The 24,127-nt window shown below is 62.1% G+C and overlaps 1 protein-coding gene and 1 long non-coding RNA gene across 10 annotated transcripts in view; one reads left to right on the top strand and one right to left on the bottom strand.

The window, feature by feature from the left end:
- Window positions 1-2,348: 2,348 nt before the first annotated feature.
- TXNRD2 (thioredoxin reductase 2) overlaps window positions 2,349-24,127 on the bottom strand; it is a 45,287-nt gene continuing 23,508 nt past the window's right edge. For 4 of the 9 annotated variants that reach the window (XM_057491769.1, XM_057491771.1, XM_057491773.1 and 1 more), the window contains exons 9-18: window positions 23,537-23,556; window positions 22,698-22,789; window positions 20,564-20,738; window positions 10,793-10,929; window positions 8,062-8,157; window positions 7,674-7,766; window positions 6,033-6,104; window positions 5,776-5,873; window positions 3,891-4,096; window positions 2,349-2,616 (exon numbers count right to left, since the gene is read on the bottom strand). In XM_057491769.1, coding sequence (XP_057347752.1) covers window positions 3,973-4,096; window positions 5,776-5,873; window positions 6,033-6,104; window positions 7,674-7,766; window positions 8,062-8,157; window positions 10,793-10,929; window positions 20,564-20,738; window positions 22,698-22,789; window positions 23,537-23,556 — 907 coding nt within the window. In that variant the 3' untranslated portion in view covers window positions 2,349-2,616; window positions 3,891-3,972. Of the gene's footprint in view, window positions 2,617-2,822; window positions 3,290-3,890; window positions 4,097-5,775; window positions 5,874-6,032; window positions 6,105-6,970; window positions 7,270-7,673; window positions 7,767-8,061; window positions 8,158-10,792; window positions 10,930-20,563; window positions 20,739-22,697; window positions 22,790-23,536; window positions 23,557-24,127 lie in introns of those variants that run through there. The other 5 variants (XM_057491770.1, XM_057491776.1, XM_057491772.1 and 2 more) reach the window with 5 other exon arrangements.
- On the top strand, window positions 8,508-15,252 carry LOC130680680 (uncharacterized). Its single transcript, XR_008993718.1, has 4 exons — window positions 8,508-9,164; window positions 12,977-13,245; window positions 13,565-13,678; window positions 13,812-15,252. It is a non-coding gene; the product is annotated as an uncharacterized LOC130680680 (long non-coding RNA).

The raw sequence follows: 24,127 nt of genomic DNA, 5'->3' as shown, positions 1-24,127 counted from the left end.
TGAGACCACAGGCACGGAGGCCCTGAACTGCAGGTACTGCCCGATGCCAAGCTGTTTCTCATGGGGCAACTGTGCCCTCAAGGGCCCCTGGCTGGGCACGGTGGCCACTTCCTCAGCCAAGCGTCCCCAGCCAAGTGAAAGCATGGTGGGGGCATGTGTGGGCTGAGCACCCCGCCTCCCGCGAGCTGATGCCCCTCTGTGCCGCCCACCGTCAGTCCCAGGGCCCTGCTTGGGCAGCCCGCCCCTCCCTGAGCTCCTTCAGTCCTCGCCCAGCCCTCGGTAACTGCTTGTCACCAACTCTCAGGGCGCAGCAGGCCCTTAGGGGACAGCACCTCTTGGCGCCAGAGGGTGACCCGCTCCATTTCATGGCAGAGGGCGAGGCAGGGCAGGGGTGGGCTGGCTCCCGGGGAGGAGCCCCCCAACGTCATTGCGCAACCTGAAGCCACGAGCAGAAGCGCGCGAGACACCGTGGGGTAATTGTAGGTTACACGCAACAATCTGAGGAATTAAAATCATATTTTCATTGTACCATAAAAACATGTGAAGGCGGCGGGAAGGCGGCCCTGGGGCTGGGTGGAGAGCACCTGGCCTCGGTGCCCGGGCGCCTCCTCGCGCTCCCCGGGAGAGGGGCCTCGGGCCACACAGCGAGCCTGCAACCAGGCAGTCCCGAGGGGACACGTGGGCCGGCACCCCGTCTGCCCTCATGCTCCTGATGCAGGCTCGAGACCCAGGCACACAGCTGGCCGAGTGCCAAGCAGGGGTCCTGGGTGAGCAAGCAGCTGTCGTCCCCAGGCCCCACCAGAGCAGTGGAGGTGCGTGGGACACCCAGGTGCTGGGCCCCACGGCCAGGCAAGCTTGTGCGGACACAGCACGTGGCCCTGGTGGCCCAGGAGATGGCAGTCACCAGGGCTGGGCCTTCAGGGGCAGGCTTTCACCCGGAGTGTCCACTGCTGGGGAACCGAACCAGGCCCCTGCCCAGCCTGCCGTTTAGCGGGAGGGTGTGAGCCCTCAAGCAGGGGGAGCCAGTGGGCCGGAGGCCCCAGGAGGGGAGCCGTGGGGCTTCAGGAACACACAGGGGGCACCCCCAAGAGCTGCCCTAGATGGCAGGCTGGTGGTGCTGGCACCATGGCTGTTGGTTCTGTCCGAGGTGGAGGCCCAGGCCGGGGCAGCCGGCCAGACAGCATCGGGAGTGGACGTTACAGCCACAGCTAGTGTGCAGGAGCAAGTCTCTCTGGGGCAGAGGGCACCACCTGGGGCCTGAGGAGACAGGGACACATGGCTGCCCCCTGGCGGGCTGGGCAGTAAGGCCAAGGGCCCTGAGCCCAGAGGGCTCCCAAGGCAGCACCACTCCTGCCATCACAGAAAGCAACAGGGCTGCGCCTGCTCCGGGGCCCCTCCTGCCCCCTCGGCAGCTCAGCCGTGTTAGCCGACAGCGCAGACGGGGCCTCTGCCTCCGAGGTAGGGGAGTGCCTTGCCCCTGGGGTAGAGGGGAGCCCTCCCCGCAGGACCAGTGGCCAGGGCGCACCGCCAGCCGTGCGTTAAATGGGACACAGCTGATCTCGCGCTGTACTTGTCGAGAGGGCCCGGCCCAGCCCAGCACTTGGCGTCTTAATTGGGCGTCTGAGAGCTCCTACACACGCTGCACACCAAGCAAGCGTCTGAGGCTCCCGCAGGCCCATTAAGGCGCAAAGACATTCCTTTGTTCGCTGACAAGCAGGGTCCCATCCAGGGCTCCCAGGCGGGCAGACTAAGTGATGTTTTCTTAAGAAAGACATGAGATTAACTGCCACTAAAGCTCCAGCACAATGAGGGCCCTGCCCGTCACTGTCACGCTGTCTCTCTGCAGTGACTGACAGGCGCTCCCTCAGCCGTCAGGCCTCAATGTACGGGATTAGCCTGAGCACAGCAACAAGAGGACTTGGAGCGCCACAGTGGAAACATAACAAGGTGCCTGACATTCAGGGGACAGAAAGCCTCCAAGACCCCTGACAACTGCTGTCACTGGGCTACACCACTGGCAGGTTGCTCCGGAATAAAGCTGCTGGCTTCTCACCCCTCCTGGGCGCCTGCTGGGAGCGCAGCCGCCCTTTTTGCTGCGAGGTGCACACCTGGGCAGAGGGCAGGTGAGAAGGGCGGGGAGGGCAAGGGAGGCTGGCTCCTTGCGCCTGGGGGAAGGGTCAGAGTCTTCCGGGGCATGGCTGCTGCGTGGTGGGGCACCGCAGCCGCTGCTCCTGCCTCAGCACAGCTTAGAAGCTGCTCCCAACTGACAGTGGGGGACAATGGGGGGCCCAAGGGGTATGGCTGACAGGTTGGTGACCAGGCGCCCTCCCCACACAGGCAGGGCACGCTTCAGGAAAATCCCCTCTTTATTTGCACTCAAGAAATGCCAGTCGGGCTCAGACATGGGCAGCCCACGGGTGGGTTTCTGCGCAGGTCGTCATTGTCTGGCATCAGGGGCCTGGTGGGGCCTGTCAGGCAGGAGTGGGTGCGAGGTGCAGGTACGGGGGCTGACCACCCCTCAGGCCATCCCTGCAGGGTATCCGGGCCATCGGTCCACATGCCGCCTCCCAGTGACTGCCTCGGGGCTCCCCAGGCAGGGCCTAGGCGTCCAGTGTCCTGCCGAGGATACAGGCTCAGCACAGGGAGGCCACACCGTCCCCAGATCTGCCTGCACGTCTCCCGCGCCCACACACAGGGACCCTCTCTGGCAGACGAGAAACAAGCCCCGAAGACCTCCCTTCCCCAGTGGGTCAATGTGTCACGGGGAATGATGAACAATGAAAAATATCTTGAAATGACAAAAATTTACAGCAGGCTTTTACCAAAACAGCTCTGGTGGGCGTTGCTGTCCTGATAAGCGTTTCCTCAGGATGCCCTTTGTTCGTCATATCTAAGCAGCCCTGTTGGGGGCTGCAGCAGAGCAGGTGCAGGGAGCCCCTGGACACCCGGTCCTTGCACCTGCCTGCAGGCATCTTTCAGGGCACTCTCTGCTTGGCCGGCAGCCCACCTCGGCCCATGGGACCCCAAGCCCTGGAAGGGCTGATAGCCCTGGGGATACTCCAGGCTGGGCTGCTGAAGCTGAGAGGGGCTCTCAAACTGCCAGGTGAAAAGCTGCATGCACGCCTCGGGCAGGGGTCAGGGAGGGACTTGCTAATCTCTTCCTCCTCAGAAGAGGGTCAGGATGAACCACACTCCCTGCAGCTTCCGGCTGCTGCCTGCTCAGCCTGCTTGCAAAGCTCCAGCAGGACCAGATGTGCAGCGGCAGCTGTGCACCCGGCAGCGTCTCCACCTTCCGGGCGAGACGGAAACGTGCTGCCGCGAGGAGCAAGGGCGGGCGCAAGGGCCACTGAGCCCCCCACAGCTGCTGTGTCCCCAGAGAGCCTCTGCGGTGTGAGCCCAGCCTCAAAACCCTTCCTGTGTGTGGGGAGCGGCGGCACGCGGGCCAGGGTCTGGGACGCCCTCTGCAAGGTGGGGCCCTGTGGCCTCCCTTCCCAGCTCCGTTTCCTCGGGCCGTTGGCCTTCGTGGCCGGGCAGAGGCGGCGCAGCAGGAACAGCGCTTCACCACGGCCCCACCCTCCCCCCCGTGCTCCATCCTTAAACACGGAGCTTACCCCACAGGCGTACCCAGCTCCGTTTCCTCGGGCCGTTGGCCTTCGTGGCCGGGCAGAGGCGGCGCAGCAGGAACAGCGCTTCACCACGGCCCCACCCTCCCCCCCGTGCTCCATCCTTAAACACGGAGCTTACCCCACAGGCGTACCCAGCTCCGTTTCCTCGGGCCGTTGGCCTTCGTGGCCGGGCAGAGGCGGCGCAGCAGGAACAGCGCTTCACCACGGCCCCACCCTCCCCCCCGTGCTCCATCCTTAAACACGGAGCTTACCCCACAGGCGTACCTGGGTCTGAGCCTCCGGAGAAGCCGGTGTGGGGTGGCAGGCGTGCCGTGTGCCCAGGCCTGGCAGGGATGGCGGCTTACCCTCAGCAGCCTGTCACGGTGGGGTCCAGGCCTGAGCGCTTGGAGATGCGCAGCTTAGCCACCTCCTCGGCGCAGGTGGGATGGATGCCCACTGTGCGCATCACCTGCTGGTAGGAGGCCCCACACCTGCAGGCAGGACAGGGGAGCCAGGTGGCAAGTGGGCACAGGGAGGCACGTTCTCATCACCCCTCCTTGGGGAGGTGGCCCGGGGGGGGCCTCGGAAGTCACCATCCCCCAGCCTGGGCCCCTGGCCTCTTTTCTCCAGCCAACACCTGCCTCACCTCCCTCCAAGCAAACACCTGGGGCCGCAGGGGCTAAGTGGTGCCTTAGGAGCCCCTCGGCCCGCCTCCCACCGGCCCCCTCCCTCGTTTGCTCCAGCCTGCCCCCTGCTGCCCCTGGCTCCCCCAGGCACAGCCCACCTTGGGTGGCGGCTCCAGCTGGTCCTTCCGCAGCCCACTCCCCCTCTCCGCCAAGGCAGGGCGCAACTCGCCTGCCTCAGTGAGCCAAGCCCACCTCTAGGTACTGCCGCCTGCACCTGCCACCGTAGCCTGCACCCAGGCACTTCTCACACACGCGCCCCCTGGACCCTCAGCAGCGACCACCCCCTCAGGCCGCTCTCCCTGTGGGAGGCAGAGTGCGTGTGAATGGCCTGCAGGACATGCCTGTTGTCTGTGTGCTGCTGCAGGACTATCCGGTGGTAAAACCGGTGGTAAATGCCCAACACCAACAATGCCCGTGTGTATTTCAGATGCGAACAGATGGTCCCCGTGGGCAGGTCTGTTCACACACCCTCCTCCCGTGTCTGAGACATGGGTGTCATCAACCCACTGACCTGCTCAAACCTTCTGCGTCTTCACTGGGCAGATGCTACAAACCTACCTACCAGACAGGATCAAGCCTTTTAACCCTCACTGACCAAAATGGCTTCTTGGTGTTTCAATTACATTTTAAAATTCCAAAATGAGGCACAGCAACTCTCTACTGTTTAATTTTCCTGCGAACTGCCTGTTCATGTTCTCTTTTTATTAGATTAGTCCTATAATTATTCCCGGTGTCTGTGAGAGAGGCTAGGGTGCTGTCTGTGAGGCCCCTGGGTGTCCAGACCACGCCCTTGGCCTTCACAGCCCCCCACCAGCCTTCCAGGTGGTGGCTCTGCTCCTCGAGCCCCTGCCCTGTCCTTGAACGCCCCACCTCTGCCTGCCCCGAAGGCCGGCCCTCAGCCGCACCCACTCAGCCAGGCACACGTGGGGCTCCTGGTGGCCATGCACCACCCTGTCCCCTCAGCTGCTTCACTCCATCCCTCCTGCTTCTGATGGCCCTGCACCCAGTGCCCACCCTTAACTGCCCCGGACCACCCACTCCCCCCCAGAGCCCCATCAGGGCCCTGGAGCCCCACAACACACAGCCTGTGCCCGATCGTCAGCTCCAGAGAGGCATGCCCGCTGCCCAGGGTACCTGATGCTGAGACCTCGCCCATGATCACCTGGGCACTTGGCCACATGACCAAGGGCCTCAACCCTGCTCATTCTGAGTAGAAAAGACCCAAACAGTGACGCCCAGGGCTGGCTGGGGACACGAGCCTCCCCCCTCATCCCCCAGCCAGCCCAGCCACACGCAGACTATGTGGCTGCCCTGACAGTGCATGGCTGGAGGAGAAACTACCCCTTGCCTGGAACTGCCATGCCCAAGGAGAGGCCCTGCCGGAAACGTGCACCCCACCAGGGCAGCGTGGCTGCAGGGCTCCCAGCCGTTCAGAGGGACCCCAGCCTGAGCACCCGGAATGGCTGACATTCCTCCGGACTTACTTGATCCCCAGAGCAAATCCTTGAGTGACTTCGCCTGCATTGGGGCCGAGAAAGTGCAGGCCCAGCACCAGCTGTGGGGGCTCCCGCAGACACACCATCTGAAACCACACTGTCAGCTGCCGGCCTGGCCGGAGGCGGGCCTGGGGGCTGCCCTGGGGCATCCATGGCCACGTGGGGCTCACCACCCCCAGGGGCCAGCTCCTCCCTTCCCTCTCACCTCCTGGCACGCCCCCGTCCTGGTCCAGGAGGAAACTCACCTTTATGTAACACTGTGATGCGTCCCGTTCAGCCACTGTGAACTCCAGGGGTTTATAATATGCGTGATAAACCTGGGCAACAAGATACCAGTTCCTGCAGTCGGTGGCTGCAGCCAAGCCCTGTGAGGGCCATGCAGGGGCTGAAAACAACTGATTCCGACTGCAGGCTGTGGCCTGGGGTGAGGATATGGCTCGGCTGGCTGTGGAGAGCAGCCCTCTCCCATACACAGCAGCCTGTGGCCAGAGCCACCACGCTCTCTGCAGGACAGACCGTACCCCTCCCAGGCCCTGAGACCCCATGAAGCACAGCAGCAGCACAGCAGGCCTCAGACTGCTGCCTCTGCAGCTCGTCACAGTCCTGGGCTCAAGGAGGAGCCCGGGCGCAACCCCCGTGGACCTGCGGAGCACACAGGGTGACTCAGCCCGTGGTGGGTGTCCCGCCTGCCCGCTCGCCTAGGGGCAGAAGCGGGATAGCGGTGGCGGCCTGGTCGTCCCCGGCCCCCCTCCCTGGGCACCCCGGCACTTGAGCAAGGACGAGAGGGCAGGCCTGGGGCCCACACTGGAGCTGCTGGACAAAGGCTTTCAGCACCCGAGCAAAGCTCGGCGGCATGCTCAGGGCTGCGGCCGGGTGAAAAATGAGCAGGGCCCTCACGTGTGCGGCACAGCCATTATTAATTAATGGAGCTTCAGCCAATATTGTTCTAACTAAGACAGAATGGAAAAGAAAACAAACAAACGGTATTTGGCCATTCAACATTGAGAAACATAAAACAACATTACAGAATGCCACGAACATATGTCCCCGTGTACTTGCGATGAATCAAACAAAAACAGCAAATAAAGTGCCAGGGAGAAGGCCGGCCTGTCAAGCTTGGCCTGTTGATGGAGGGGACCAGGGCACTGGGGCAAGGGGTAGTCCCTGGGACCCAGTGACTCACCCCCAAAGGGCACCAGGCCCTGCAGTGGTAGCCACCTGGGGTCTGGTTTCTCTGGGTCTGCCTGCAAGCTGGGTGGCACTGAGATGAAGCCACACTGAAGGCTTCCAGCATTTACAGCCTGGCAGGTCCCAAAGCCTCGCAGCAAGCTGCAGGGCCACCTGGGGATGCTCTGTGGCCCCCGAGGGTCACGGCCAGCCTGCAGGATCAGACCCCAGCAGCAGCTGTCTGAGGACGCCTCCCTTCCTCGGGGGTGGGTGCCCACATCTGGGATTCAGGGGACCTGAGGGAACTGCATGAATCTCATTAGAGGAGAGGAGGCGCGGGACTGGCCTCAGGCTGGGGCAGGGGCAGGGGTCATGCCTGCCAGAACTGCCGGGGGCGAGGGCGGGGGCGGGGGTAGAGGGGCGTGGAGGGCAGAAGAAGCCTTTTCCTGGGGCCACACCTCCAGGGCTTCCTTCCTGCGGGGGGGGGGGGGGGGGGGGGCTGCCCTCCAACCCTCCCACTCCATGCTCCCTTCCCAGCACATCACAGCCACTGCTCTGGGCCCCCACACCCTGCCCTGCCAGGCTGCAGGCCCTGGGAAGCAGAGGTGCCAACAGTGCTGCTTGCCCGCTGGGCCTCTGTCAGGGAGGGGCTGCCATGAGGGCGAGGCCGCCCGGGGGCCACGTCCCAGCAGCCCCTTCTCCTTGGAGCCCCGACCTACCTCCACGTGCTCTTGCCCATGGCGAGCCACAGCCGCCTCCTCTGACAGCCCCACGCAGCCGTACTCCAGTGGGGTGAAGACTGTCGTGGGGACCTGAAAAGCAGGTCCCGGGTCAGGCAAGCCCCCCGGGAACCCAGAATTGAAGATCCCCACTCCAGGACACAAAGCAGAATTCGCAGACCAGGCCCCCAGACGTGCTGGCTGGCAGGCCCCAAGACAGCGGGCAGACTTACTCCTGGGCTGTGCCCACAGACTACACCTCATACATGTGCATGCATGCACACGCTCACACATGCAGGCACAAGCGTGCACATACCCCCAACGCCCCGACAGAGCTGCAGCCTTCTCCAGGCTGAACTCAGCTTTCTGAGGAGCGGCGGGCACTCACATTGTCATAATCCATCAGGTCTGAAGACTGGCGGCAGAGCCGCTGGGCTAAGAGCTTTCCCGCCATTACAGCCGTGGGTGTCAGCTCGGGCCGCCCCTGGCAGGAGGAAGGAGCATGGGGTCACTTCGGTACAATGTCTGAAGGAGCCTGCGCAGAAACCCCATAATGCGGTTCACCTCTGAGCCTGCGCGAGGCAGGGCAGCACGCGGGGCCCTTGGCACGTTGCTCGTCCTACCATTTGCTTCCCTCCGCCCTGCTCTGGGGAGACACCATGGCTATGACTCCCTTCTTGGAAGACAAGGGGAGCTACTACACTGGCCACACCGTCCACGCTGACTTGCTTCTCTCTGAACCCCCTCCCTAGGTCGGTGACCTTGGAGAGCTACCCCACGACAAAACCCAGGAGAGATCCTGCCACCTTCCAACGTTCGCACTGGCTGGGACTCGGGTAAAACAGGCCCTGGAAGCAGCCTGTGCCTGACGTGCGGCGTCCCCCCACCACCCCGCCCCGCACAGCCCGTCACAAGGCCCAGCACAGTGCCGTTCTGTCCCAGGGTGCGTCCTCTCAGAGCAGGTGCTGGCACAGCCCCGGTGTTCCTGCACGTGGCAGCCTGGGACCAGCTGCCAATCACCTCTGCAGCGGCAGGAAAGGCAGATGTTGTTCAACATTCCAGAAATGAATAGAGATCCGCAGAGATAAACTTGCGAAAGCAGCCTGTGCATTCCAGCGGGCCTGCCTGACTGCGGAAACGGCCGTGTGCACAGCACACAATGTCTCGCCCAACAGCGGCCACCCCCCACCCGAGGACCCTTCCCTGCCTCCCGCCGGCCACTGGCGTTGGCTCTTCTGTGGGCGGCTTTAATGCTACAGTAGGACACCTCTGTGTTACTTTGCATGGCGGGTCACGGAACAGCCCCCCGCCCACACCACACCACCAGCCGCCTAGGCGGTCGGACACGCCTCTGGGCACGCGCCCCAGCAGAGCCATCCCCACAGTCCCGTGGCCTGTGCCCTGTGCGCCATTTCAGGACCCGCACTTACAGGGGTCTGAGGCGCTCAAGTGGCAGCTGCCTGACTCACATCTGAGCACCGGCCACAGTGGGTGGGTGTCCCCTTCAGGAACAAAGGAAGGCCCAGCCTCGCATGGTACCCTGCCCCGTCCGTCTTCTCTGCATGTGTGTCAAGCTCCCCTGAAGCCCCCCACCCACGAGGAGCCCTGGCAGAAGCTGGCAGGTGCGGCTGAGGGAGGGACAGCCCGCAGCACGGGAGCCGGCCAGCACCTGCGCTCGCGGCTCCAGGATGCACAGCCAGGGACCTCCTCGGCTCGGACATGGCCCGCACCTGCCATCCCCGGGCACTTCCCCGAGCAAGTTCCCAGGCACGTGGGCAGGGCAGCGTCCGCACCGCCCAGGGGGCACAGTGTCTTCCCTGAGCTCACTCTGCCCTCTGCCCTCTGCTCCAACTGGGGGCCCTCTCCACCCTCTTGAGGTCTCTCCTGACGGCACAAAGCAGCTCCTGAAATCTGAAACAGTTTACTTCTTTGTCGTCTGTAACCTACCAGAAAGTCGCGTCTGTGAGGGCCAGGACTTTCATCTCTTCCCACAATGGCCCCAGAACCCAGAAAAGTGGGCGCTCAGTCAATAGGTGACGAATCGATGTAAACTAACACATCACGGCAGGTTTAGCCGCATCCCCGCCTCTTGCCTGCCTAGACCTCAGAATGAAACCTTATTTGGAAACAAGGGTCTTCACAAATATAATTAATGTAAGGACTGTGATGAGGTCATACTGGATTAAGGTGGGCCCCAAACCCAATGAGAGGGTCCTGCTAGGGGACAGACGGGGACACACAGATGTAGGAGGCAGCGGCCACCTGAAGACTGACAGAGACCAGGCACGGCAGCGCCAGCCCAAGGGCCTTCAGACTTCTGGTCTCCAAATGTGGGGGGATACATTTTTGCTGTTCTAAGCACCCAGTTTATGGCGATCCGTGATGGCAGCCCCAGGAAAACAGCACACAGCTCAGCAAAGCCGGCAGGTCCGGCCACCGGGTCTGCCGGGGCCTGGGGCCCAGCCCACCTCTCAGGCCCCCATGCCAGGAACCCCCCTGAGGCACCTTCCTCAGGGTGTCCTGCACATGGGCAGGACAGGCCAACTGCTCCTGACGCTTTGGGGACATGGTGGCCCCATAACTGACCTGCTGCAGGGAGGGAGGGACACTGGCTGGATGCCACCCAGGCCTGGTGAGTGGGGCTGAGCCCGCATCATGTCGGGCCCCAGCACTCATGCCTGGACTCCATCTGATGGCCTCGTCAGGGGGAAGAGTGACCCACCCACAGATCAGAGGGGACACTGGGGTGAGGTCAGGCCTGGTGCCGTGAGCCAGGGTAACCCCAAGGCAGTGACCAGCCGCAGCATTGCTAAGGTTCTGCGCCGGCTGCCCACCTCGGGGAGATCAAGGCCCACGCTGAGATGCACGAACAGGCGTTGGTGCCTCAAAGCTGACGCACACACGTGCTGAGCACAGGCCTCTGCTAACAGTGCCTTCAGCCATCTGTAAGCCTCTCCCCCTCCCTCCACAGAAAGTGCGCTCCAGAGAGCAGAGGCCCATGCCGAGTCCCCCAGCGCCTGGGGCTTGTCCCCCCTGAGCCTCTGTGAGCCGGAGTGTCCTGGAGGCCCAGCAGGATGGGAGGGCGGGCCGGGGACTCAGGCAGGGGCTGCAGGCCGTACCTCTGCTACGTCTCCGATGGCGAAGATGTGAGGGATGGAGGTGGCTTCCTGGGCGTTCACCAGGACCTTCTGGCTGTGGGGGTCAGTACTCACTCCTGCCTTATCCAGAGCCAGACTTCCGGTCTCTGGAGCCCGGCCTGAAGGGAAGAGAGGAGGACCGGAAGGTCTCCTTCAGCAGCGCTGACGGAGGCCTCGATCTAAACCACCTCTCAGACTGTCCACTTGGAATCAGTGGAGCATCAGACACCAACGGTGTGAGGGTGTCCCGGGCTCTGTGGGTCCCAGACAGACACACACACACAGACAGACACACAGACACACAGACACAGACACACACACACACACACACACACACACACACACACACAATCTGTATTTGCACAAAGAGTCAACAAAACGATGCAACTAGGTGAGTTGAAACTGCGAGCTACAGAAAGGGGGGAGACAGGGTGACGGGGACAGAGGTGGGAACGAGATTCCCTAAACACACCCTGCGATAGAACTTTTTTATATCATACATGTAATTTACATATTCAAACAACAAAAATTAAATCAAAAATAGAAAAGTTTCCCATGACCTATATAAACAACCTGAAATGATAGGCCTAACTGTGACACGACGTTGGTGCAGAGCACACAGAGAGATAATTCGTTCAAGAGACTGTAAGAAGCTGCGTTTTAACCATACATCCTCAGAGGACTATATCCTAACAATAAATAAAGCCTCAAACAGATCTTCTGTACATTCAAAGAAAATAGTTAAAACCCTGTACTGTCAAATTTGAATTTAGAAATTCATAATTTTCTTCAGTACCAGAAATCTGGCTCTGGACACAGAAAAGATTCAGAAGCAGCAATGCCTCAAAAGTGAGGCACACCCCAGTCCCCAGCCGTGGTCCCCAAGCCCTGCCTCACTGTAAGGGCCAGGCTCTGAGGGGCCAGCCCGCCCCAGGCCTCAGCACCTTGTGGACGCCACACAGTGTGAGCAAAGAGCTGCTAGGCACAGGGGACAGGGCCACACGGCCTCTACAGGCGCCCGGCCCTGAGGGGACGAATCAGACTGCGTACAGCCCAGGCCTCTCCCAGAAGCCCCCGCTCCCATCCTGGGCAGGTTATTTCCCTGCGGGGGGGTCTTGGTCTCTGTAGAGTCCACCTGCCGGACCCCAGGTGAGTTGATGGCCTTGTGAGTGTCCACGTGGGCCCTTCTTGGGTGGGGGCGCCCTCCCACCCGCTCTCTTGGTGAGCCCAGGGTCCTCCACCGCCACACTGCGCAGGTTCCAGGACACGCCCCCTGCCTCTGTCCCGCCACCAGACTGCATTTGCCCGGAGCAGCTGTGGCCCAGTGTCCCCGCAGACCGGGAGGGGGCTGTCCTCCGGGTGCTGCACAGAGGGGCAGGTGGACCCAGAGCAGGCACTGAGCGAGGGGCGCCTGAGGCCAGGCCCTGGCAGCTCCGTGCCCCTCAGGTCCTCGGCTCCTGCATGCCCGTGGCACCTGTCCAGCAGACAGCCCCAGCTTTGAGTCTCAGGACTGAGCAAGGAACCGGGCCAGGGCAGCACCTGAGTGGCACCAGCTCAGCTGATCCTGCTTCGGGTACAGAGGCCAGGAGGGCAGGGGGTGGCTGCCCTGGGGATGTGGGCACAGCCGCCCCCTTCCAGCCTCTGTATGCTTGCCCTTGGCCTTGCCAAAGCCGAGCCACCAGCAAAGGCCCTTTCTCTCCTACTTCAGATGTGGCCTCACCACTGCCTGCGCCTGCTGCCCAAGGAGAGGATTGTGGGCCCGCCCTGAGACATGAGCAGGGCACGAGTTTGTGCCTTCTCCAGCCTGCTCTGGGTCAGCCTGCCCCTCCGTGCAGTACCCGGAGGACAGCCCACTCCCAGTCTGTAGGCAACTGTGCCTGCCCAGCCCCCTCGGGGCTCCAAGAGGCTCGGGGTGGACCCCCGATGGCAAAGATGAGTGGTGTCGAAGGCTCAGTTCCCACAGCTGGACGTGGCTCAGACTCCACAAGAGGTCGGGCAGGGGGTGGTGCCCAGCTGGGCATCTGGAGGGCTGAGCCCTGCGAGAGGGAAGCCTTAAGTCCCCAGCTGCTCTCCCAGAGTGGGAAGTCAGAACACGGGGCCTCAGCTAAGCCACGTTCTCAAGCTCACGGGGAGCTGGCTCCGCCTCTTCCCTCTCACTGGCCACAGAAATCAGTGCTGGGCAGGACGGCACTCACCGCCTGCCAGACAGACACAGGCAACACGACGCCCCAGAGGGCTCCGCCTTCTGATGGTACCAGGGTCGGAACTACGGCCATACACGTGCAGACCTGTGAGAATGCAGAGACCTGCCAGCCTGGCCGCCGTCCTGCCCTGGACCCAGGCCTGACTGCTGGGTGAGGAACTGGACGTCTGCACCCAGCAGGTACCAGGAGCGCCCGTGCACCTGTGAGGGGACTGGAAGGAGCCAAGCCTCGGTGAGGAGGGAGCTGGCACAGTGGGCAGACTGGGGGGGGCCGGCTGCATAGGCCGCAGGTCCCTGCAGGCAGGGGTCTCAGGGCTTGAGCCCCTGGTTCTGATCACGGCTCGCCAGGCCCACCGCCTCCTGGCAGTCGCTCCGGGCTGGGCTGAAGTGTCTGAGGGCAAAGCGGGAGGCCTGTGGACCCCTCTGCTCTGACATCAGCCGTGCCGCACGGCTCTCCTGTGCACTCCTGCCCGACTGTGACGACCACCGCAGGCCAGGAGTGCGTTCTTGTGCGCCTCGTGTAACCATGTAACTACATCCTGTACATGCAGCCAAACCACAGCCAAGGTCCCAGAGAGAATAAAGATAAACTTGAAAGTAGCAAGAGGAGACGATAACACATGCGGCCTCCAGTCCATTCCGAAGCCAGGGACTTCTAGGACACGGTATGTACATGAGCCCAGAAGTCCATGGGAGTGTGTGAGTCAGCCACTGACGGAGGGAGGAGTGGGTGGCCGGGTGGACCGGCTGGGGCGGGGGGAGGCACACAGCACAGCACAGAGCGTGCCTGGCACGCAGTGCACGTTCCACCGGTGCTTCCGGAGCCAACAGCGGAGGGAGAGGGAGCACACACCAGACCATCAGAGGCAGCCCAAGAAGGGCAGCCGTGGGCGCGCGGACTCAGGCCTGGGAACTGCTGGGGCACCTGTGAGAGGTGAGGCTTGGGTGCGCAGGGGGCCCAGCTCCACCCAGGTGCCCCATACCGGGGGCCACAGCCCAGAACTGTGGTAGGCCCTGCCGGTCCCACAGGCCATAGCCAGGGTGTGGGTCCCAAGCCCCCACCACGCATCTCACCGACCAAACCAAGCAGGCGGCGGTCACGGAGGAGGGGGACACACCCCGTGCACCTTGAGGTTCTGGACCCTCGTGCTCAGAGTTCATGTCTGGGGCCCGCTCAGCTCAGGCCTGGGGCCCCAGAGGAAGATGGGAAACAGGGGCCACAGAGGGGACCCAGGGGCTGGCCACGCAAGCAGGGCAGCTCAGGCCCAGGCTGGACTTCAACAGTCAGAAGCCCACGTGCGCTGCCCAGCCGCGGCCCTGCCCACTCTCCTCTCACTTTATGCAAAGATAAAGGCAGCGTTCCTCAGGTGACTGGTGGGAAGAGGAGAGCCCCCACCGTGTCCCCCCGTGTCACACACAGGCTTTCCCAGCCGCAGCGCCGCAGGCCGCCCACCCCACGGCCCGGCACCTCGGGCTCCTCAGCACCCAGCCTGGCGTCTGCCAAGTGCTGGTACGACGCTTCCCCCAGGGCGGGACTTCCCGTGGCTCCTGCATCTATGCTCCCTGGACACCTGGTGGGATGGAGATGGCAGTTTGTCCAGGGGCCTGTTAGTTCCCTGGGGCCGATCCTCGAAGGAGGGCCAGGCAGGCAGGTGGGTCACAGTGTGGGGCGGGGGCCACACCCCCGTGGGTGGCTCCTCTCAGGCTCTGCTCCTTCTTGGGGGAAGAAGTGGCTCAGCCATCTCTGTTGCCACTGTTTAAATTTTCACTTTGATCACCAATAAAATTAAGTATTTTTTGTCTACAGGTTTATTTGTCTATTTCCTCTTGTGAATTGCCAATTCCTGTCTTTTTTCATTCATTTACACATCTTTGCAACTTTCCTGCCCTGTAAGAGCTTCTCGTGTCATACATGTATGATGCTAATATATTCACCACAAACGAGGGCAGTAAACCTCTAGGTGCAAGCATGTTACTTCCTCACTAGCCAACATTTACGTAGACATGTGGATGGGCCCACAGCACCAACGCCACGGAGCGCAGCCCTCAGCAGGCCCAGCCCTGTCTGCCGGCCAGAAGCCCCCCCTCTCTCAGTGCCCCCCATCCTGGACACCCCTGGGCCCTGCAGTGGTGGCTGACAGCATTCAGTCCAAGAGCTTTCTGCACAGCTGGAGCAGGTCCACCCCCCTCTGATCCACTGGGATCCACTGGAATCCCGGCCACCACATCACCCAGCCAGCTGGAGCAGGCCCGCCCCCCTCTGATCCACTGGAATCCCAGCCACCACATCACCCAGTCAGCTGGAGCAGGCCCGCCCCCCTCTGATACACTGGAATCCCAGCCACCATGTCACCCAGCCAGCTAGAGCAGGCCCACCCTCCTCTGATCCACTGGGATCCACTGGAATCCCGGCCACCACGTCACCCAGCCAGCTGGAGCAGGCCCACCCTCCTCTGATCCACTGGGATCCACTGGAATCCCGGCCACCATGTCACCCGGCCAGCTGGAGCAGGCCCCAGAAGGCTGAAGGCTGAAAGCCCCCCCTGCAACGGCGGCTGGAGGTCACCACTACCTGCTCTGCTGGGCAAAGGAATGCAGACGCTGGGACACATGCCATTTCACATGCCCCTTCCCTCCTGTACGGGAAAACGGGCCTTCCCTCCAATTTCACGCCTGCTTGGAGCACACGTTCCGATGAATGAAGGGCGATCCATGTAATGAGGTAAGATTTAAGTGCCAGCAGGAGTATGACAGGGAGAATGAGGGGCTGGGATCGGACGGACACAGAGAGGGTGTGAAGGAGGTAGGCGGAAGCCTAGTGCCAGGAGGCCCGGGGCCTGGAGGCTGCACGGGCGGCGGGTGAGGGCCCAGCACCAGCGTCCTTTGCAGGCTAGTGGAGGACCCTCACCAGGTGACCCCCCTGAGAGGTATGTAGACCTCCAGAGCCAGCCAGGCCAGGCCTGCCCTGAGCCTTGGGTCAGGCGGAGGCAGACTCACACCCTTGGCATCCCCAGTCAGGTCCCTGGAGCCCCGCCTTTTCAGAAGTTTATTGTGCCTCTTGTCAACTCTGAGACTCGAGAGGAAGTGGTAACAGCGGAGAGCCTCTTTAATTCTCTTGGATGCCCTCCACCCCCAAATAAGCCCCAAGCCCCTATCCGTGGCTTTGAGCCCCCTTGGGCAGAGAGCACCTGTCCTGCTGGCCTCAGGTCCCAGGCAAGTCCAGTGTTTGTTCAATGAATGAGTGAGCCCCTGTACCCCAGCGTGACCTAAGGCTGACTGCTCTCTGTGACCGCCAGCACCCACTCTGCCCTCCATGTAGTCCCAATGACCGTTTCTATGTGTGAACCTTCTTGGACAACTGGGAGAGCTTAGCCCAGGGCGCCCATGGGCCTTTCCTATTCAAGCCTGTGTGCAATCACGTGACGGCACAGGATATAAGCTCTTGTTGGCTCCTAAAACCCCAGCAGTCCGTCCTCGAGCTTGGTGGGGCCTCCAGTTCAGACCCAGCTGCACACAGGAGCCCCCAGGAGGGAACATGCCCCTTGGCAGGTGGTAATCTTTCAACAATCATCAACATAGCTTTCCTGCTGGTTATCTGCTCCAGCGGCACTGACAGAACTTAGATGGTGCACATGACTATGCCTGAATGGTGCCCATTCATCTCTAAGATGCATTGCCACTAAGGTGTTTTTTTCTTTTTAGAAAGTGGTTCCACCAAATTCTAAACATAAATATGGAACTGGACTTGGTAAGAAGACCCTGGTTGATGCCCATGAGCCTGCAGTCTGGTGGCAGTAGGAGTTGCAGCACCCTGGACACAGGGGGGGCTGGCTCGCTGGCCTGGCATAGCCCTCGGCCCCTGGCTGCGTGGGGCACCCCAAGCCCGGGGCAGTCGGCCAGTCTGTGCACACAGATGCTGTGAGCAGGGCTGCGGGCAACGGCGGTCACCAAGCCAATGGCGCTGCTTCAGGAGGGCAGTGCTGTGTGGGGGCCACGGGGCAGGGAAGGCTGTGGCCCCACCCGTGGCCTCCTTGGCGCCGTGGGAGGTGCCTACAGGAAGAGCTCCTTAAATCCCTGTCTTCCTCGCCTCCGAAAAGACAAACTACACACACAGGCAGATCTGGGTCTCTCCTGAAGTCAGTAACTGCAGCCTTTACAACATTAACACTAAAATAAAAAGGCCTCAGACTAGGAGGGGCTCAGGGCGGACCAGCGCTCCCCTAAGGCCAGCTGCTCCACCTCGTAAGCAAAGAAGGGCTGGTACCGGGTGAGCTGTCTACATGGACACCCATCACAATCTGGCCCTGAAGAGTCCCCACTGGGAAGAATGCAGCCACACAGGTCCCTGCAGCCACTGAAAAATGCAGTTCTGAAGGACAGGCCTAGAGGCCTTGGCCCAGGGCCCCTCCCGACCGGGTTGCTTCCACGTTCACCGGCCAGTTCCTCTCCAGCTTCCAAACTCCAGCCAGCGAGGGCCGGCCCTCTCACAGTCCGCAGGACATGCTGGGCCTGACTGCCTTGTCCTTCTCACAGGGACTAAAGTGTTCCCACCCATGAATGCCCAGCCTCAGGGGTTAGTTCTGTGTTGCCTCCTGAGCAAGGATGGGCACCACCTCGACAGAGCGATTGGTCCCTGAGGCGGGGGGGCAGGCCCCAGACTGCAGCCTACCCGGGCCGGACGCCCCCCTACCTGGGTACCTTGGCCCTGGCCGGGGTCCATGCACAGACACTGTGTAGTTAGCCAGGCCTTCAGGGTTCCAGGGCTCACCGGCTCCCTTTACACCGTTTTAGAGGCTCAGAAATAATCTAACCATGGGTTTTGCACACACGTGGACGACACCAGCTCTTGTGCTAAGACAAGGCCCGAAGGAGAGGAAATGGCTGATTTTCCGTGACTTGCCTGCCGGACCGAAGGGGCTCCCAAGGCCAGGCCAGGCCAGCCCTCCCAGCACCCTGGAAGACAGGAGCAGGGGCTGCTGGGGCCCCTCTAAGCACAGGCAGGACTCAGAGGCCCAGGGACAGATGCCCCAGAGCCCCCTCCTGCCCGGGAGAAACAGACAGAGAACCCTCTGAGAGGCCGGAGACGCTGAGGCAAGCGACACTTCAGCTTCTGGTTTTCCCAAGACCCAGAGGCCCTCCGTCCATCTTTTAAAACAAAACCTAAGTTCAACTAAGCTGAGCTCCAGGTCTGAAGCCTTTGCACTGGGAGGTGCCCCTCAGATGCCCACCCTACTCTGCACCCCCAGGGCAGCTGGGGATTCAGGCCACAACTGGTTAACTGCACGGGTGAGCTGGAGCCCGCGGGGCGCAGGCTGACTGTCTTCACTCAGCGGGGCGATCAGCACATCTGCAGACAGGAAATCCTCTGCGCTGGGAGCTCCCAGCCTATTATCTGAGACACCTGGTGTGGGCGGGCGATTGCAGACAAACAATGAGCGGGCCTCCTGCGCAGCAATTAACTGCTTGAACTGCTAATGTGTTTAATCCACCGCGTGGAGATCAAGGCAGGGCTGAGGAAGAGGCCGAGTCCTTGGCTTCCAGACTGCAAGGCCGACCTCGCCGCTGCCATCCCTGTGCCCGCTGTCCTTGGCCGAGGTCAAGGCGTGGGCACATGGGCGGCTATGGCGGCCAGGCACTCAGCCTCACGGGTGCTTCCTGCGGCCTCAGCATGTGTCCACAGGGCGTGTCCGACACACGTCAAAGCTCAGCTTGTAGGCACACAGCCCATGGCGGGACTGTGGCCGGGAGCTGCCTGCCATACCAGCCGCACAGTCCCCAGAGCTTTTAACTCTAACCTCCCAGACTGGGTAGCCCTTTATGGCATGGAGAAATGATGCTTGTTAAAGCCTTATTGGGCTAAACTGGCAGAAAACACTCCCAGTTGTTAAATTGGGGAAGTGGCTCTTGACTGTTTACAAAACCCGGCCCAGGACTCAACAGCAAAATGAGCACAGGCCCGCGCAGCCCCAGGAGGAGGGCCAGGAACGACGCTGGGAAGCGAGGTCAAAGGCCAAGGGCTGTGAAAAGCTTCCGCCCCCAGCATCAATCACGCAGGGCAGACTGTCTAGGGGATGCTCTTTTTGAAAATACAAAACCTAAAACGGACTCCTGGTGGGGGAGGGTGGGCATTGACACCAAGGGGCTTGCTTGTCGCCAACCAGGGCCCCACTTAGAAGCTGAGGGGACCCTGAAGCTCCCCAAGGGCACGGCCCCTGCCGTCAGTGCAGCTCAGTCAGGGGCTTCCCCTAGTCCAAACGCAAGAGAAGGGACGTGTGTGCTCTTGGGCCCTGCAGAGACGTCAGGGGACAAAAGAGGAGGGACGGGGTGTGGAAGGGAGGGGAGAAACTGCCACCACCCTGTCTAGAATAGAGCCTAAGATAAACGTCAGTTTCTTCTGCATCTGAACAGTCATATAATCTTTCATAATGTTTGTCAAAACAAACCTACCTAAAATGCACTTTTACAATTTGAGTAAGAGCATTTCATTTGGAATCCACCGAATTTTGGTCAGGAGGCACTAAGTTCACTGCAGGGCATTTGAGATCTTATTCCTCAATCAGCTCGTGTCTACGGACCGCAAGTACAGACCTCCTCCTCCTCTGGAGTGTACTTCATCATCTGATCTCCCACCGCTCCGAGCAGGCAACTCAGCAAAAACAAACAGGCTTTCAGAAGGACAGCCCTGCGCCTCCAGGAAGACCCCCCAGGGGACGCTGAAACCCTGCGACCAGGGTCCTGACAAATGCTGACGGGACAGTCCTCTGAGCACTGGGTAGGCATGCAGTCGGCTGACACTGAGTCAGGTGATGATTCTGAGAGCCACGTGGATTCTGAGCCCAGGCTCACAAAGGGGCGGCCACTGACCAGGCTCAGTACAGGGAGCCTCCCATCGGGAGAACGGGACACACCAGGAGAAACCAAGACCTTGGTCACCCTGCTTTTAGGGCACACTGACAGGGCGGTTAGGAGGGCGAGTCCGGCCCTCGGAGCCACAGCATCAGAGAGGTGGGGTGTCGGAGCAGGTGTGGGCGCTGGGGCTCCACACAGCCTGACAACAACCTGCTGGCCCTCTGCAGAGCCCCCAGCGCTGCCCCGCCCCAGCTGCAAGCGGGCTCATGGCAGGGTATGGCTCCTGGCCAGGGTACCTTTCCTCACAGCCCATTTCCCCTCCGTCAGACCACCCCAGGCACTGGGCACAGGTCTCCCCTGCCACAATCGCAACTCCGGGCCTGGATGGGTGAAGCCTGAGGACTCTGACGTATCACTGGGCTCTGTCTTGAGGAATCTGAGAAGTGCGACTTCTAGGAAGGCCTGTACGAGGCCCACTCCTAGTGCGTGATGACCCGCAGAGCTCAAAGCAACCCGCCGGGACGCACTGGAAGAAATACCACGGGTCTCTACAACAGCCCAGAGGCATGCTGTGCAGCAGCCGGCCCACCTGAGAGCCAGCGGGATGAGGGGGGCTCCTGGAGGCAGGGGAAAGGGGGGTGGCACTGCCGGTCTGTGAGTGGAGGTGTGCGGGTCACACGTGCAAAGCAGCGTGCCCTTACCTACGGCCCACAGCACAGTGTCGAAGGTGCCTGTGTTCTCCTTGCCGGCAGTGAGGTCCTCCCAGGTGACCTGCAGCTGGCCGTCCGGGAGCCTCCCCACTCTCAAGGGGGTGCAGCCCCTCAGGAACCGGGTGCCATGAGCTGCCATGTGCTCTGTGACCAAAGATGACATCTGCTGCAAAAGCACAAGGACCACGTGTGAGGGCCAGGCGGCAGTGAGAACATCACCGCCAAGGGCAGGAAAGAGGCCCCGCGCCCCTGCCTGCCCGAAAAGCCCAGTGGGTGTGGGGATGGCAAGGGGAGTCTGTCCCAAGGGGAGCTTCGGTGCCCCATCTCCAGGGCCTTTGTTCTCTGTGGGGCTAAGAGCCGAGCTGGGAACCTGCCAGGCACCCCTGCCCGCATCCTCCCGGCTCCAGGCCTGAGGCTCCCGGGTCCTTCAGTCAGGATGGGCTCCTCTCTAGACGCTGATGAACTCAGCCCCAGCCAAAGCGATGACAAAGGAGTACTCCCCACCCGGGGGCTCTGCCGGCTGAACCAGATGGCGCTTGGCTCCCCACTGGGCCTGCCTTCTCTCCTCCCATCGAGGGCTGCCGCAGTCCCAGCGGAACTTCTGGGGCTGCTGGGGCTGCACTGCCGGCCCGTGGTCCCCAGGCCTGCCGGCAGAGCCACACACTGTGTCCCCGAGGCAAGGCCCGGGTCATTGGGCCTCAACGGTGTGCCCCGCCCACGCACACCTGCACCTACGCCCACCTCCCCTCTTGCCCAGGTGGCCCCACCATCTGTGGGTGCTAACGACACCCAAAGTCTACCCAGGCAGCAGACCCATGCCTCATCACCCCCGACCAATGCCTGCCAGGCACTCGTCCCCCCAACCTGGCCCTTCAGCCCACCTCTCTCATGTTGCAGCCCCTCAGCAGGCCCAGACCCAGCCTCCTCCCGCCCCCCTGCACGGCCTCTTGCTGGGAACTGTGCCCCCACCCACTGGTCCCCGGTGGCCCTCCTCCCCGCAGGCCCCTCTGCCTCAAGAGCCTCTTCAGTATGTCACTTCGTGGTCTCCTTGGAGCCCCTGTCGCTGCCAGCACACCCTCCCCAAAGCTCGAGGCTCAGAGGCCTTCCCTGGATGCTGTGTCCCCGTGGCAGGCGGTCAGCACTCAGGTGCTGAGTCAAGTGACAGAGTGCAATGGCCAGACAGCAAGATAACGTGTCCCACCAGCAAAGGACAGAGCTGCTCACGTGACCTGGGAGCCAAGGGTGGACTGTGGGGCCATGCAGCTGGACGGTGGTCCATCTCCTTCGTGGGGGCACAGAGGGTCTCCATCTCAACAGTGACAACCCCAGATGTTAACAGGACTATTTGCCAAAGAGCTTTTGGTCATAAAAATACTCCATGTGCTAGTCCTGTAGACATATCTGCCATCCGTGTGCACGTGCATGTCCCACTGTCCGTGTGGGCACGTCCGCTGTCTGTGTGGGTCTGCATCTGGCAGGTGGATCAGGAAGACCCACCTGCCAGAGACCCCGAGGCGGCCCTCTGGGGCCAGCCGCCTGGTCAGGAGCTGCTGCGAGCCGGCGCTGCCCCTGCACGGTGGCTGTGGGACTAGAGGAGACTCCGAGGCTGTGCTCTTGGAGTGAACAGCACTCCGGGGGAGCCCAGTGCTTGTCCCGGCTCACCCTGTCTTTTCAGTCTGCGGCAGGTCGCTGGCACTGTGGCCAGAGGCTGCTGTCTCCTCAGTGGTCACACGAGGCCCTGCCGATCTACCACCTGCTCCCTGGTGCCCCCTTGGTGAGGTGGCACCCACCTCAGACCCCAGAGGGGCTCAGCAACAAAGACAGCAGCACTTCTGCCGACATGCCTGCCACTGATTAATGGGATGAACAGAAGAGGTGACCAAGCCTCGGGTCCATGAGGCTGGCCCAGTATGATCACTGGCTCCCCCTTGGTCTGGTGGGAACCCACCACACACTCTATGGGCCAATCCTTGCTTCCGCACTCAGGCAGGTGTTTGTATTTCACAAAAAACCTCCTCATTCAATTCCTGCCCAGTTTGCAAGGATGGAGCCCTCCCTCCTGGCCTGCACCTGCGCCTGCCTAGGTGGAGAGAACGTGCACCCCCTGGGGCAAATGCAGGGATACCTGGTCAAAGCCCCGGAGGGGGATGCTGCGCATCATGACGGTGGTGTCCAGTCCGAGCCCCGTGAGGAAGCCGGCACACTCCAGGGCCACGTCTGCCAGAGGTGGGCTAAGGAACGCTGATGGGCCATGGTGCCAGGAGCCAAAGGGTGAGACCCCCAGTGCCTGTGCCAGTGGCACACCCCCTGCCCATCCAGAGGAGGCCCCCAAGACCAACCACAGAGACCCTCCCACGCCTATCCCAGATGCATATCCAAGGTGAGGTGGGGGACTCCCTCAGCTGCAGCATTGTGGGGCACTTGTCCGGGCTCCCCGGAGTTTAATCCTGGACTTCAGGGCCTGGGTTGCTCCCCAAGGAGTCTGAGCAGTGACAGAAGGGGAAATCCCCTGTGAAAGACATGAGGCAGCCGCTTCAGACCCATGCTCTTGGCCCGTAGCCCTGGCGCTCTTGTCTGCCCTCGCATGTCCCCTCTCGGGACCCCGGCTTCTCCTCTGGCTCTTCCCTGGACCCTCCCCGGCCACTGTTCCCTCTGAAGGACAGGCCTGGAGTGGGGCCGCTCTCGAGGGGGCGTGCCAGCCTCACGGCTGCGTCCAGCTGCCCTGGTGGCTCGGCGGTCACAGTGGGTGGCTCAGGGAGAAACTCCAGGAAGCCCCAGCCTCAAAGGTCAGCCTCAAAGTGTTTCCCAAGTGCAGCCAGCTGCCCTGCCCCTCCAAGCTCCTGACCAGGAGGCACAGCGCACTCGTGGGCAGAGGGAGCACCATGGGGCAGGGGCTCGAGGGCTGAGCCTGCTCTCAGCACTGGGAGCACAGCCCCGTGGTACCTGCGCACTAGCAAAGGATACAGCTGGCCCCGACCACCAACCTGTGGGAGGAAGGGACAGAGGGTCAGAAGGGAGGCCCACACGTGGCCAGCAGGAAGTGTGAACGTGTCCCAGGTGGGGCTCTGCTGGGGGCACAGGGCCCGTCAGCCGTCGTGCTATTTGGCCAGCTGACCCACCACTACTCATGAGCCAGCCGAGGGCGACTGTTCAAACAGGCTGTCCCAAGGTTCAGAACCTGCTTCCCAAAGGCCCCAGCTGTGAAGTACAGCATGCCAAACAGTGTCACTGAATCAGGAAATTGCCTGGCGGTGAAGGACATGCGTGGCCTGTGACTAACCAGCGCAGGTCCCACAAGAGGCCGGGAGAGGGGCCGACGTGGACTCCTCGGACACGCTGAGAAAAGCCCAGCTAGGAGAGGCGGAGGGCCCGCCTCTGTCCCGGGGAGAGCTCTGTGTGGGGCTCCTCCGGGCCTCCTGCAGCCGGGGCGGAAACGAAGGGCAGGGCATTCTTGGACCCACACCTGCCTGGCCAGCCCTGCACACACAGCCCCGGGCCAGGACGGCCAGCTCCCTGGAGCAAGGGTGAGGGCGCCTGGGGGGGGCATGGGGACCC

The sequence above is a fragment of the Manis pentadactyla genome, chromosome 14 (assembly GCF_030020395.1).
Source record: "Manis pentadactyla isolate mManPen7 chromosome 14, mManPen7.hap1, whole genome shotgun sequence".
Lineage (NCBI taxonomy): Eukaryota > Metazoa > Chordata > Mammalia > Pholidota > Manidae > Manis > Manis pentadactyla.
This window is presented reverse-complemented; position numbering and strand designations above follow the sequence as displayed.